At 44.3% G+C, this 15000-nt stretch overlaps 1 protein-coding gene across 1 annotated transcript in view; it reads right to left on the reverse strand.

Annotated features, from left to right (window-relative positions):
• The window catches only part of ARVCF (ARVCF delta catenin family member), a gene marked incomplete at both ends in the record, with an annotated part of 67357 nt that overhangs the window by 9075 nt on the left and 43282 nt on the right, over positions 1 to 15000 (reverse strand). Inside the window, 2 exons of the mRNA XM_083373412.1 lie at positions 2787 to 2932; positions 13593 to 13664. Coding sequence (XP_083229538.1) covers positions 2787 to 2932; positions 13593 to 13664 — 218 coding nt within the window. The remainder of the gene's footprint in view (positions 1 to 2786; positions 2933 to 13592; positions 13665 to 15000) is intronic.

A 15000-nucleotide genomic window follows, 5' to 3' on the forward strand; every position in this document is an offset into this window, starting at 1 on the left:
CTCTTTTTCTCTCGTTTTCCCTTTTGCTGCACGGACGTTCTGCTTTTAACCACTTTTTTATTTTTTAAACCCCACACGATCAAAACATCTTAACAAGCAGCTCAGGGCACCTAGTTTGCAAGCTAAAATGTGCTCTCTCCATCTCTGCAAGCTCAAGGTCTTTCTCTTCCCCCCCCCAATGATAAATATGGATGCTGTAACTGCATTAACGGTGGCACTGTGCCCCGGCCATCCAGATACAAGGAAGAAAAGCTTTAGAAACTATTTGAAGTACATGCTTATAACAAAAGGCCGTCTGGCTTCATACAGCTACAATTCTGCTAAATTGGTCCTGTAGACAAGCTCAAGATACAGGCATATGCCTGCATCTTTGAAGGCTTTTGTCAGCCTTACCAGGTAGATCAGACAGGGAACACAGCCAGGTGAGCTAATTCTAATAGAATAGAATAGAATAGAATAGAATAGAATAGAATAGAATAGAATAGAACAGAACAGAATAGAATAGAACAGAATAGAACAGAATAGAATGTAGAATGTAGAATGTAGAATGTAGAATGTAGAATAGAATAGAATAACAGAAATAGAATAGAATAGAATAAAAAAGAGAATAGAATAGAATAGAATAGAATAGAATAGAATAGAATAGAATAGAATAGAATAGAATAGAATAGAATATAGAATAGAATATACAATATAGAATAGAATAGAATAGAATAAGAGAAATAGAATAGAATAGAATAGAATAGAATAGAATAGAATAGAATAGAATAGAATAGAATAGAATAGAATAGAATAGAATAGAATTTGGAAGGGAAGCAGGATCAGCTTCTTGGCTCAAGGTTAGAGATGTTCCTTCACAAACTATGAACCAGGATCAGCTTTTAGGGTCAGGATTAGTGATGTTCCTTCAAGAACTATCAACCAGGATCAGCTTCTTGGCCCAATGTTGGACACACTGCATGCCTGGGAACACTTGAACGGGTGAAAGGAGTAGAAGCCAAGGTCCTTCTTGGAAGTACCAGTGATACTTATGTTCCTTAGGATGGTATGAAACTCATTTTAGGGTGACTCCAGAAGAATCCAGAAGAATCCTGAAGTTCTCCAACCAGATTTTCCCCAGGGAACTGAGTCTATGCCTCCTCTAGACTTTTCATCTCTTTCTCCTGCCTAGGTAGTCCAGTTCTCTGGCCAGGAGCCAGAGGGAAGATGTTCTCCTGCCTCAGCTGTTTTAGAAGGACCGGACCCTCCACGTCAGCAAAAAATATGCTGGGCCAGCCAAAACCAAGCCTATTTTTGTGAAACGGGGCCTCCTTCTTTGTGCCATTACCGCCCAGGCACCCCCCCTCCTGCTTACAAATGACCTTTCTGCTCCTTTTGTGGAGTGGACACGTGTTTGTAATGTTAAAACGTACATCGCCGTGCCTGCCTTTTCTTTTACGACTGTGTGTTTTATTTTTTTTTCCTATCATCATTTTATGAAGCGTCACCAGATACAAATAAATGAAATCTGCAAATGGCAAGAATGAACTTTCTCCATGGTCACAACAAGCCTAGACAATTTTAATAACTTATTTAGCCTTCTCTTAAAATACAACCAACGATCTCTTCATCCCCTATCTATACCTCTTAGCTATAAACAAATCCTTAAAACCTGGACATTCAGACCTGGACAGTCACACACGATTAAGGGTTTGTTTAAACCACAACTCTTGGCAGCTTAGGTAAAGGTAAAGGTAAAGGTTCCCCCGCACATGCGTGCTAGTCATTTCCGACTCTAGGGGCCGGTGCTCATCTCCGTTTCAAAGCCGAAGAGCCAGCGCTTGTCTGAGGACATCTCCGTGGTCACGTGGCCGGCATGACTAGACGCCAAAGGCGCACGGAACGCTGTTACCTTCCCACCGTGGTGGTCCCTATTTTTCTACTTGCATTTTTACATGCTTTCAAACTGCTAGGTTGGTAGAAGCTGGGCCGAGTAACAGGCGCTCACTCTGTTACGCGGCACTCAGGATTCGACCCGCCAAACTGCCGACCTTCTGATCGACAAGCTCAGTGTCCTAACCCACTGAGCCACCGCGTCCCTTGGCAGCTTACCATGCAATAAATAACAGAATGAAACAACCCAAACATTACAAGCATTAAAACATAGGACACTAAATGTGAAAAGCGATAATAATAATAACAACAACAATGTCAACTGAATGTTCAGTTGACTGAGGTTCATATTTAATGAATAAAAGATGATGATGATAATAATAATAATAATAATAATAATAATAATAATAATAATAATAATAATAATAATGTCCAAAAAATTTGCAAACACATCAAGAAATTGCAGCTTCCTGCAATAGCTCCAGCAAAGCTAAAAAAACTGCGCTACTCAGAACATATTACATTTTAAGGAGATACCTGGTTGATACCTATGATGCTGGCAGCAACCCATGTCAAGCATTAGTGCCAGTCAATTTGAGTGTTCAGTTGTCTGAGTTTCATGTTTTATGAATAAAAGTTTTATAATAATAATAATAATAATAATAATAATAATAATAATGGTGGTGATGGTGATGATGATGATGATAAGGAGAAGGACAGAGAGAAAGAGAAGGAGAAGGAATAGCAAAAAGAACCTCGGCATAGATGGGAATCTACTACCCACCTCAAATAAAAAAAAGTCCAGAAATAACAATAGTTCTATTTTACCCATAATCAAACAACCAGTAGGAGAAGAGGAGGCAGAGCTGGAGGGTGGAGTTAAACGCGTCATCAGTTTAGAATCCTTGCGTTACCATAAGAAACCTCCTTGAATTCCGTTGACCCTTGTCTAACGCCAGGTTGACCGTTAGTTGACTAGACTCTTGTGCATAGGCTCGAGTAAATCTTCCACGCTGCCAGTTTACGAAGGGTCTCGATTCTTTTGGCAAGACATAATCTCCTGTATAAGCCAATCCTTAAAACCTTATCATTCAGGTTGAATGAATGGAGCGGTCCCTCTGTTGATGCTGCCGTCTTTCTGGAACAGCAGAAAAGTTACACAGCAGGGCCTTTTTCAAGGCCGGTGGTCCCTAAGGGTTGGCCTAGCAGCTATTTGGCAGAGGGACATGTCCCTCTTTGAAATGGGTCTAAGTCTCATTTGGCTTCTTTAGGGGTTCTGTTTCTCCCCAGCCTTTTAAAGGGAAAGGGCACAAGGCAACTATGGTACAGCCACAGTGAGAATCAAACGTGCAACACAACCGGAGCTGGCAAGCATGTGAAGCCTGCTTCCCGCAGTGTATGTGCACACGAGACCCTTTTTTATTATTATTATTATCAGAGAAAGAACAAGAAATCCAATTCTCGTTTTATTTATCAAGCAAGAAAGGAAGGTCAGATGTTCTGGTGATTGTAGTTTGCAAATCCCCAGGGTTAAGCTAATAACCACCTGGTTGGCCTCTCTCTCTCTCTCTCTGTGAATAAATATGTTTTACCCAGGTAGCCAATTTTTTTCCCCCACCAAAAAAGGACCTGCAATACACCTGGGCTTTTTGCATAAGAATGACATAAAAGGGGACTTTTGATGTATGGTTTTGATGATTCGACAGGATGGATGTTAGAAAGAAGAGTAACAGAATGTAACTTTAAAGAGAGAGAGAGAGAGAGAGAGAGAGAGAGAGAGAGAGAGAGAGAGGTTAAAATGTATTTGTACTTATAACTGCTGTAAAGACTATCGGAAGCCATTTCTTTATATTTCTTTCTTTTCTATTTTTCCTTCAACTTTTTTTCTTGCACTTTTTCTTCCTTCCTTCCATTCTTCCTCCCTCCCTCTCTCTCCCTTTATCTTTCTTTCCTTCCTTCCTTCTTCCCTTCCTTCCTTCCTTCCTTCCTTCCCTCTCCTCCCACCCTCCCTCTCCTCCTTCCTTCCTCCCCTCCGCCTTCCTTCCTTCCTTCCTTCCTTCCCTCCCTCCCTTCTCCTCCCTCCTTCCCTCTCCTTCCTTCTTCTCGTTCCTTTCTTCCTTTCCTTCCCTCCCTCCTTCTCCTTCCTTCCTCCCCTCCCTCCCTCCTTCTCCTTCCTTCCCTCTCCTCCCTCCCTCTCCTTCCTTCCTCCCCTCCTCCTTCCATCCTTCCTTCCTTCCCTCCCTCCCTTCCTTCTCCTTCCTTCTTCCCCTCCTTCTCCGTCCTTTCTTCCTTTCCTTCCCTCCCTCCTTCTCCTTCCTTCCTCCCCTCCTTCTCCTTCCTTCCTTCCCTCCTTCTCCTTCCTTCCCTCTCCTCCTTCCCTCCTTCCCCTCCCCTTCCTTTAAATTAGTTTGTATTAAGTCTTGATCTTCTTGTTTATAAATCTCAATAACACAGAGATACACAGAAAGACCTGCAATTCTATTCTTGGGAGACCCCTAGCATTGGAGGGAGCTGCCGCACTTAAATGTTGAAATAATTTTCCAAAGGGCAGGAAAAGGAACATCTTTGAAGATTTAGCAGGAAAACCATCTAACGCCAAGAAAGCCTCAATCAAGTTGAAGATCCAGCTCCCTGGAGAAGCCCATAATGTTGAGAGAGGTAGAAGGAAAGAGAAGAGGACAAGCAGAGCAAAGTCAAGGGACTTAATTGCAGCGGCGTTGGGAGCATCATCATTACCACCACCATCAAATGCTGATGGGGGGAGATTGTCATAAAGGACATTTATCTATGTTGTCACTAAGAGTTGACAATGACTTCATGACACATAAGCTGTCCTAATCCATCAGGCAGTCGTCCTTTTCAAGAGTGGGCAGAGCACAGATTCACGTTCTATTTAATCTACCCTAGATAGCTTATACAGGGACACGGTGGCTCAGTGGGTTAGGACGCTGAGCTTGTCGATCAGAAGGTCGGCAGTTTGGCGGGTCGAATCCTGAGTGCCGCGTAGCAGAGTGAGCGCCTGTTACTCGTCCCAGCTTCTGCCAACCTAGCAGTTCGAAAGCACGTAAAAATGCAAGTAGAAAAATAGGGACCACTACAGTGGGAAGGTAACAGCGTTCCGTGCGCCTTTGGCGTCCAGTCATGCCGGCCACATGACCACGGAGACGTCCTCGGACAAGCGCTGGCTCTTCGGCTTTGAAATGGAGATGAGCACCGGCCCCTAGAGTCGGAAACATCTAGCACGCATGTGCGGGGGAACCTTTACCTTTACCTTTAGATAGCTTAACGAAGCCTAAAAGATCCTGAACACACCTCAGTCAGAGACTTTAGAAGGATTGTTGATATTACAGAATAGAACAGAATAGAAATACAGAATAGAAAAGATTATGGAATGGAACGGAACAGAACGGAAGAGAACAGAATAACAGAGTTGGAAGGGACCTTGGAGGTCATTTAGTCCAACCCCCCCCCTGCTCAAGCAGGAGACCCTTCCAGACAATCTCTTCTTCGAAGCCTCCAGTGCTGGAGAATCCACAACTTCTGGAGGCAAGCCGTTCCACCATTTAATTGTCCTCACTGTCAGCAAGTTTCTCCTTAATTCCAGGTTGCTTCTCTCCTTGATCAGTTTCCAACCGTTGTTTCTTATCTTCCTGCCCGCATTTTGTTTGAACTGTCTCATTTATCGGAACCATGACATCTGCTTTGAAAAATAAAAGCTCCCTATTCCCCCCCCCCTCTTTTCCTCAAGTCTACTTATAATTCCCCATTCCCTATGCCTGGAACCAATTAAGTCGGCTATTAATTAAGGGGTTAGGAGTACAACATTACATTAAATGTCTTTTTTAAAAAAAAAAAAGTAGATATCTTTTTAAGAAATGCTAGACCGTTTCTCCCCACCCACCCCCATGAGATTTTGTAAAACCTTAAAACCAGGATGCTGAAGTCCTCTGAAAAGCGAGAGCTTCCCAAACCAGATTTAGCCATCTCAGGAGATTTCCACCGTTTCAAAAAAAAAATTATTTATTCTTCACATTCTAGCCCAGACATGTCAAAGACAAGGCCCGGGGGCTGGATCCGACCCGCGAAGTGGTTTCATGCGGCCCGCGAAGCCATCCTGGAAACAGTGAGGGAACGGCCCCCACTGCCTTGGCCCTGGCCCTGGCCCAGAGACCCTCCTTCTGCCAGAGACCCTCAGATCTGTCCCACTCCTGCCCAGGCCCCGTCACCCTTGATGTGAATGATGTAGAGCTGGCCACGCCCACCCAGTAGGCCATACGTACTTTAGCCACGCCCACCCAGTAGGCCACACCCACCCAATAGGCCACACCCACCCAATAGGCCACACCCACCCAGCCCCCTGAGGGCAACCGCAATGCTGATGCGGCCCTCAATGAAATTGAGTTTGACACCCCTGTTCTAGCCCTTCCGCACATTTGTACAATGTACTAGATGCCTACAAGATTACTGCCCCCCCCACATATATTCTCAGCTTGTGCTTCTTAACTCATATTAGATACGGTAATTAACCGTTCCTGGGGAATTTGCATCCCAGAATTGGGGGCGGGGGGGGGGGAAATGTTTGTGAACGCTTGAATAGTCAGGAAGAATGACAATTTCCTATCCAAGTCACGTCCACCCCACCCAAAAGCACCAACCAGTGGAATTACAAACCAATGCGCTTCAGCTCAGGCTGAAAGGAAATAAAGAAGAGAAATCTGTAATGTAGTGAAAGGTAAAATGTGTTGAGCCCGTGAAAGATCTGCAGAAAAAGAAGAGGGAGAGGGCGTTTCTATTTAAAATAATGAAGTTCTACTGACAGAAGGCAAAATGGATAACGGATTAGGAGTCCTTTGTATATTATAAGCATCATGCAGGATTATGATGAACAATGTACTTAGCGAAACCAGAGAAGTATGAAGCTCTAAGCAGCCCGGGTGGGAATTCTCAACCTTGAACACAAAAAGAAACTTTCTTCAAGTCGGTGGGGGGCCCTCTAGGATGGTCTTCAGAGTTCAGATTTGGGTTAGTCTTCAATGAGAACAAGAATGATCCACCAAGTCTACTGGCTGATGAGTGGTAGCTTAAATCTGAGTGAACGTAAAATGTAAAAGAATTCAGGATTCAGAGATGACCTTGGAGAAGATGTGAGAGGACCATTAAGGAGGGAAGGAAGGACCAAACTTGGAGAAGAGATGAAAGCATCCAGAGATAGAAGAAAGAGTAAGAAAGAACCTCAAGATAATCCTGCCTTGATGTAGTTTCATCCAAGATGGGACAGGAAGACACTCGGTTAGGATTTCACCATACTGTTAATGTATCTTAGAACAACGCAGGTTGTGTTCAACATACAAGAGTTTGTTTAGTGACCCTTTGGAATTACAACAGCACTTATGACCACTACACCATCCCCATGGTCACCTAACCGAAATTCAGATGCTTCATCTTTATGATGGTTGCAGTGTCCTGGGGTCACGCGATCCTCTTCCATCATCTTCTGACTAGCAAAGTCATTGGAGAAGCCAGACACACTCAACAGCTGCGTTACTAACACAACAACTGCAGCAATTCACTTAATAACCGTGGCCAGAAAGGCCCTAAAATGGGGCCCACTGAACCCGTCTCGCTTAGCAACAGAAATGTTGGGCTCAAAAGTACCCTTTCTGTTATCCTTGCAAAGCCTGCCCCTTGACCTGTCTTACTTCAAGGTGCTGACCGCTGTCTGTAAAACGCCCCTGCCCAAAGTGTGTGTTCTATTCACAAAAAATTCCTCTACACAAAAAAAAGATGGGAATGGATACTTTCTTCAGTCCGCGTTCTGATGCTCGTATTTGTTTTTTTTAACACGTTCTCCTTGCCTCAAGTCTGACCGGCATTGGCACCCAGCTGGCTCCGTCACCAGGTCTTTTTGTAAGTCTTGTCATCCCTCTTTGGCTGTCAAGACTCTGCCATGACAGGAGCTTCCTTGATCCTCCGAGAGGAGATTTTATTCTTTTGGCAGATCCGTTTCTAAAGAGAGGAAGACACTTCACGGCAGCCTGGGCCTGAATAAGCAGCCTGTAAGTGCTGACAGAGAAGGAAGGGAGAAGTAGAGAAAGGAAATAACTGGCTCTGGTTATTTAAAAAAAAGGAAGACTGAGAGGGAAGGAATAAAGGAGAAAAAAACTCAAGATTGGGATGAGGAAGGAAGGAAGGAAGGAAGGAAGGAAGGAAGGAAGGAAGGAAGGAAGGAAGGAAGGAAGGAAGGAAGAAAAGGACAGAGAATGAAAGGGAGAGAGGGAGGGAGGGAGGAAAAGCCAGAAAGAAAGGAAGGATAAGGCAGAGAGAGGAAGGAAGGAAGGAAGGAAGGAAGGAAGGAAGGAAGGAAGGAAGGAAGGAAGAAATGGACAGAACATGAAAGGGAGAGAGGGAGGGAGGAAGGAAAAGACAGAGAAAGGAAGGAAGGAAAAGACAGAAGAAGGAAGGAAGGAAGGAAGGAAAGAAAGAAAGAAAGAAAGAAAGAAAGAAAGAAAGAAAGAAAGAAAGGGACACAGATTGAAAGGGAGAGAGGGAGGGAGGGAGGAAAAGCCAGAAAGAAAGGAAGGATAAGGCAGAGAGAGGAAGGAAGGAAGGAAGGAAGGAAGGAAGGAAGGAAGGAAGGAAGGAAGGAAGGAAGAAATGGACAGAACATGAAAGGGAGAGAGGGAGGGAGGAAGGAAAAGACAGAGAAAGGAAGGAAGGAAAAGACAGAAGAAGGAAGGAAGGAAGGAAGGAAAGAAAGAAAGAAAGAAAGAAAGAAAGAAAGAAAGAAAGAAAGAAAGAAAGAAAGAAAGAAAGAAATGGACACAGATTGAAAGGGAGAGAGGGAGGGAGGGAGGAAAAGCCAGAAAGAAAGGAAGGATAAGGCAGAGAGAGGAAGGAAGGAAGGAAGGAAGGAAGGAAGGAAGGAAGGAAGGAAGGAAGGAAGGAAGAAATGGACAGAACATGAAAGGGAGAGAGGGAGGAAGGAAGGAAAAGACAGAGAAAGGAAGGAAGGAAAAGACAGAAGAAGGAAGGAAGGAAGGAAGGAAGGAAGGAAGGAAGGAAGGAAGGAAGGAAAGAAAAAAGAAAGAAAGAAAGAAGGAAGGAAAGAAAGAAAGAAACAAAGAAAGAAAGGGACAGAGATTGAAAGGGAGAAAGGAAGGAAGGAAGGAAAATACAGAGGAAGAATGGGAAACAACCACCAAACAGATCGTACAACAAAAAATCATAAGATTGGCATAAGGGAGGGATTGGCACTTTCTTGAAAGAAAGTAACTGAACACTTGGGCAGAAAACGAGCGTGGCCCTCGGAAGGAAGGACCACTGTTCTGTGTTGGAAAGAAATGCCAGGAGGACCTCTGTCTAGTAGGGTGTAAAATGAATCTCAGCAGTTCAGACCAATGATGTGACCCAGTTATGTCCAATTCAAATCCAACTTGACTTTGAGCACCAAGATACTTGGGGTTCAATAGGGACAGGCAGGTTAGGATTTCAGGACCTTGGACAGCTACAGGACAGAGATGTGCCTTGTTGAGGCCAAGGCTGAATCCTGCACCTTCCCTTCCATACATGAGTTGCGTCCTCACGTGTGTCTCCAAAGCCTTCGATCTTTCCCCAGAAACCCTTCAAAGAAACCCCTGGACTATCATTTTTAATGGGAATGAATGGGTGATTTTAAAGAGTGGCCAAGGTTCGCATTGAGATGCTGGAACTCAGAACAGAACAATTCCGTTTAGAGGTAGTCTTTGACTTAATGACCACTTGTTTAACAATGATTTGAAGTTACAACGGCCCACAAGTGACGTATGACCCATCCTACCACTGTTGCAGGGCCTTGTAGGCCTGTAGTCATGATTTTTGACCTCCCTTCCTTCTGACAAACAAAGTCAGTTGGTGAAGCCCGATTACTTAATACCTGTGGTTAAAAAATGGTCATAAAATTGGGTCTGGTTATATAATGATTTGCTTAACAACCACATCACTTAATGGCCAACATTCCAGCCCAATTGTAGTTATAAGTTAAGAACTTCCTGTATTCTCTTCCTCGGACACAACAACTTGTGAAATGGCCAGAAAAGCAGAGGCAGAAATGAAGATTTTTTTCTTCTTCTTTGCCTTCAGGTTTTCCAACTATTCAACTTCCAAAATTCTTTTTTTTTTTGTGGTGGGGGTGGGGGCTTCAGCTTCAGTACCAGGAACAAAATGTCCTTTAAACTGGCAACTTTAAACAGAACCATAGGGCTGCTATATTATTCAAAATGCCACCGCGATTAAAGTCTCGTGGAGAATAATTTAACTCTTCCGAATGAAGGAGAAATAAAATAAAAGTACATGCACTGCTTTTAACTCCCCAAGGTTATAATCAATATTAGATCAATTTGACTCAACCATCCTTTTTATATGCACGTTTTGTGAGAAGGATCCTGACAGGTTTTGAGCTTCAGGAACAAAGCTTTCCTGCAAAATGGATTTACAAATCTTTCTGATTGTATATTTGTCAACACCTGAACAGCCAAGTAATGGGGACAACTCTACCACAATGCTAGACACATGAGGAGCAATTTGGGGCAAAACCTTGCTTGATCTGCAGAGGCTTCCAATCCCTAATTCCTCTGGAACAAGGGTGTCAAACTCGCAACGTCACGTGACGTGTCGCGATGTATCGTGACTTTCCCCTTATTGCCGGCCATGGGGTGGGCGCAGTTTTGGCGTGACGCATCCGGCCCGTGGGCCAACAGTTTGACACCCCTGCTCTGGAACTTTGAGATGGAATCTGCCTTCAAACTTGATCCCTTCGGAGAGATCATGGGCCAAATGTCAAGAGATTGTCCGAGCCGTCACCTCCAAGATGGAGAAAGCAGGAGACAGAAGATGAGGGCAAGCAGGGTGAAATGCTGTGGACATTCTGGTGTGAAGCTGTAAAGCAGGGGTCTTCAAACTTGGCCCTTTTATGACTTGTGGACTTCAACTCCCAGAACTCCTCAGCCAGCGTGCCTGGCTGAGGAATTCTGGGAGTTGAAGTCCACAGATCATAAAAGGGCCAAGTTTGAAGACCCCTGCTGTAAAGGAATGGAGTGATAATTTGGACGAAGCAATGCGGGCGTAGTTAAGAGAGGAAGGACACCTTAGTCTCGAGAAAGTGGATGGCTCAAGAAAGAGTCTCAGATTTGCTACGATTTGATTCTGGTTTGCAGAAGAGGTCCTGTTGTTGTACCCTACAAATTCGAAGTTACAATGGCACTGAAAAAATTGTGACTTCAGACTTTCAGTCGTTGCAGCATCCCCATCCGTCACATGATCAAAAATTCAGACGCTTGCCAGCTGCCTTGGTTGTAAGTCAAAATCTACCTGTACTAACAAGTGGTTTTCTTCACTGTTCCTCACTTGTAGGCAGAAATCCTGCCAAACTGAAGCGGACCACTTGCCCCGTTAAAATTGGGAACTCTTAGGGAAGAGCTACTTTTGCCCTTTTTTTCTCACACACAAACTAAGCTGTGCTGTCTCTTGGACTTCAGGAATGCAGCCCCTCCCTCCTGGGAATCCAGACTACAATCCACCACAGCTGATTCCCTGGAATGCAGTTTCAGTTCCAAATGACTTGCTTAACAACAGAGGTTTTGGGCTCAATTTTGGTTGTAAATCGAGGACTACCTATACTCCAGAGCTTCGCCATTTTTGAAGGACACAAGACAAGCCTCTGTTACAGATCTTAACCAGCCAGCAGATACAATGCATAATCCTTCATTGTTCATTTTGACCTTTCCAGAAGAGATCCTTGAACAGTTGCCTCTATTATTTCTATCTGTTGAAAAATATCCTGCCTAAAGTACACCTTAATGTGAATAAAGATTAATATACAATGGTTGGTTTCCAACACGTACGCACAGCGTGCCACGACATCACTCAAACCAAATCCATTTCATCATTTAGACCGTTTTCGGTCTTGACAATGAAGCTCGCCCTGAGCTGGCAATTAATCTCATCTGAAAAGAATTAAAACACCATGCCACTGAGTTGGCCTTGCCATTAATACATCAGTAACTGTTATTTCAGTCTTGTTTATTTGAGGGACAAATCCCCCAAACCCGTTATAAATTAAGGAAAGTGCACAGACTTTTAAAAGGGAAGAAAAGCAATTAGAAATTGAAGGAACTTCCAAAACATATCCTGGAACTAACCGTCAGGGTCAAAACCAAAAGCGACACACCGAGATTCTTCCAGGTTGAGTTATTTTAATTTTTTCCATACCTATTGACAACATCATGCCAATTTTCTGCATCTACAATATACTCCGGGAACTATTTGGGAGGAGCTGTCTTCTTCCCTTTCTTTCACACTTATTATCTGAACTGACTTTGCCTCTTAGTCCTCTGGAATGCAGCCCCTCCCTCCAGGGAAGGCACCTCCTCACTATATTCCATCGCATCACATGCGGACTTCAATTCCCAGAATTCTTCAGCCACCATGTGTGGATTTCCAACTCCCAGAATTCCTCAGTCACCACATGTCAGGACGCAAACCAGTGATGGCGAACCTTTTAGAGACCGAGTGCCCAAACTGCAACCCAAAACCCACTTAAGTATCATCGGATGCCGGGTGGGAGTGGCCCATTGGGTGGGTGTCGCCCATTGGGTGGGTGTGGCCAATTATGTGGGCATGGCTGAGGTGGTAATGGCAGTCTGGGAGGGACTAAAAAGTCCAATCAATCAATTCCAACTTTGCGAGATCTTTTTTTCCCCCACGAGAAGTTAAAATTGATGGATTGATTGAACCTTTTTTTTTTGCACACAGCAGTGGAGGCCTAAAGCGAAAAGGTTTTATAAAACCCAGCTGAAGGCCTAGGACTGGGGTGATAGGGCACGTGCCCACAGAGAGGGCTCTGCGTGCCACCTGTGGCACACATGCCATAGGTTTGCCACCATGGACCCAAACCAAGAATGAGACGTGGTGATTCTTCCAATGTTGAGTTCGTTATCGTTTCACACCTACAGGCAGAAACTTGCCAGGCTAAATGCTCAACCCTCTGCCTCTAAACTCCAGGAACTCTTAAGGAGATGCTGCCTTCACCCACTTTCTCTCACACATAACATCAGGGCTGAGTTGCCTCTTACTCCTCCGGAAAGCACTCCACCCCTCTTGGGGATTCACTTCCTCGCTACAATCCGGCAAACCAACCACGCTCCTAGATATAACTCACTTGCTTCTTTTCAAGTCTATCTTTCAATAATAATAATAATAATAATAATAATAATAATAATAATAATAATAATAATAATAATAATAATAATAATAATAAATTTCTCCCTGGCTTCATCTTTTTCCCAAATTCAGTCATATGCAAAAGATGCATATAAATTCAACCGGTGTCATATTTTTTTCCTAGGTTTTTCCCCGTAGGCAGGAACAACTCCCTAAGGTGAGCACAGAAGACATCCAAGGACTTCTGGATCAAAGAGAAGGTAGAACTAAAAGCCTTTTGACGACGGCTTTGGGAAAAAAAATAGGCTGCCTTCAAAAGCCACCTTGGTCTCTTTCTCCTTGCCGCTCAATCTAATTATGTGGTCCTCTCTCTTTTTTTTTTTTTTTTGTGGCTTGTCCCGTTTCCAGGTAAACCTCCCTTTTGCAAGCATAGCATCAGTTATTGTGACCCTCACATCTTCTCCTCTTCCGCAGCAGTCCTTAAGGACCCCCCAACTTTCATCTTTGCTGACCTTTGAAATTACCTTTTGCTGATTCAGATCGCTTGGGTAAATCCAGGGTATCAAAATTCCGGTCCACATCTCCGTTCTTCTTCCCTGAGCAGGACACACAAGAAATGAGAAAAATCAACATGATTGGGGGGGCATGAATTAAACTTCATCCATTTCTCCTTAATCCCAAATGAGGGCAAACTGAAGACTAAGCTTCGCATCACACCCACACCCACCCACATCCCCGTCGTCCATACATGCATTTTGTCCTGATGTAATCTGGGGACATGTTTACTGGACATGCAAATGAGGTTTCCATGGATTAGCAGAAAGGACAAACATATGGCGGGATGTATGATCGACTATACAGGTAGTCCTCAACTTACGACCGCAATCAGGACGAGAATTTTTGTTCTTAAGTGAGTTGCACCTGGTTTTATGACCTTGTTTGCCACAGTTGTCAATCCAGCTTTCCCCATTGATTTTGCTGGCCGGAAGCCACTTTGGAAGGTCCCAAATGTTGATCATGGGACCCCAGGATGCCGCAACTGTCATAAATATACAGGCCGGTTGCCAAGAACCCAAATTTTGATCACATGACTCTGGGGACTGCTGCGATGGTTTGACGTGCAAGAACTGCTCGTAAGCCACGATCTTCCATGCCTTTGTAACTTTGAATGGTCACTAAACAAGGGATTGTAAGTTGAGGACTACCTGTATTGTTTACTCTGTTTGTACTGTGATCGTCCTCTAGAAATTGAAGGCAACTCAGGCACCCATCACCTCCCTGTAAGATAAATTAGATTAAGAGACAATAGCCGGAGCAACGTCTTCCAGCAGTCTTAAAATCAAATGGGAGATTTGAATCTGGATCTCCCCAGCAGTAACTAGCCACGTAAATCACTTAACTAGTGGTTACGGCACCAGGCTAGACAGCGGGAGACTGTGAGTTCTAGTCCCATCTTAGAAACGAAAGCCAGCTGGGTGACTTTGGGCCAATCACTAGGAGACAGTGAGTTCTAGTCCCGAATCACCAGGAGACTGGGAGGTCACGTCCTGCCTTATCTATGAAAGCTGGCTGGGTGACTTTGGGCCAGTCGCCACTAGGAGATGGTGAATTCTAGTCCCACCTTAGACATGAAAATGGCTGGGTGACTTTGGGCCAGTCGTCACTAGTAGATGGTGAATTCTAGTCCCGCCTTAGACATGAAAGTGGCTGGGTGACTTTGGGCCAATCCCTAGGAGACAGTGAGTTCTAGTCCCGCCTGCCTTAGCCGTTGAAACCAGCTGAGTGACTTTAGGCCAGTTTCTCCCAGCCCAACCCACCTCACAGGCTTGTTGTTGTGAGGAAAATAGAAGGAGGAAGGTGTGTAGGATACGTCCCCCCCTCTCCCCGCCTCAAGTGATTTGCCAAAATAATGAAGGCAGGATGCAAACAAAT

Source organism: Vipera ursinii (genome assembly GCF_947247035.1).
Source record: "Vipera ursinii genome assembly, chromosome: 14".
In the NCBI taxonomy this organism is placed as follows: domain Eukaryota; kingdom Metazoa; phylum Chordata; class Lepidosauria; order Squamata; family Viperidae; genus Vipera; species Vipera ursinii.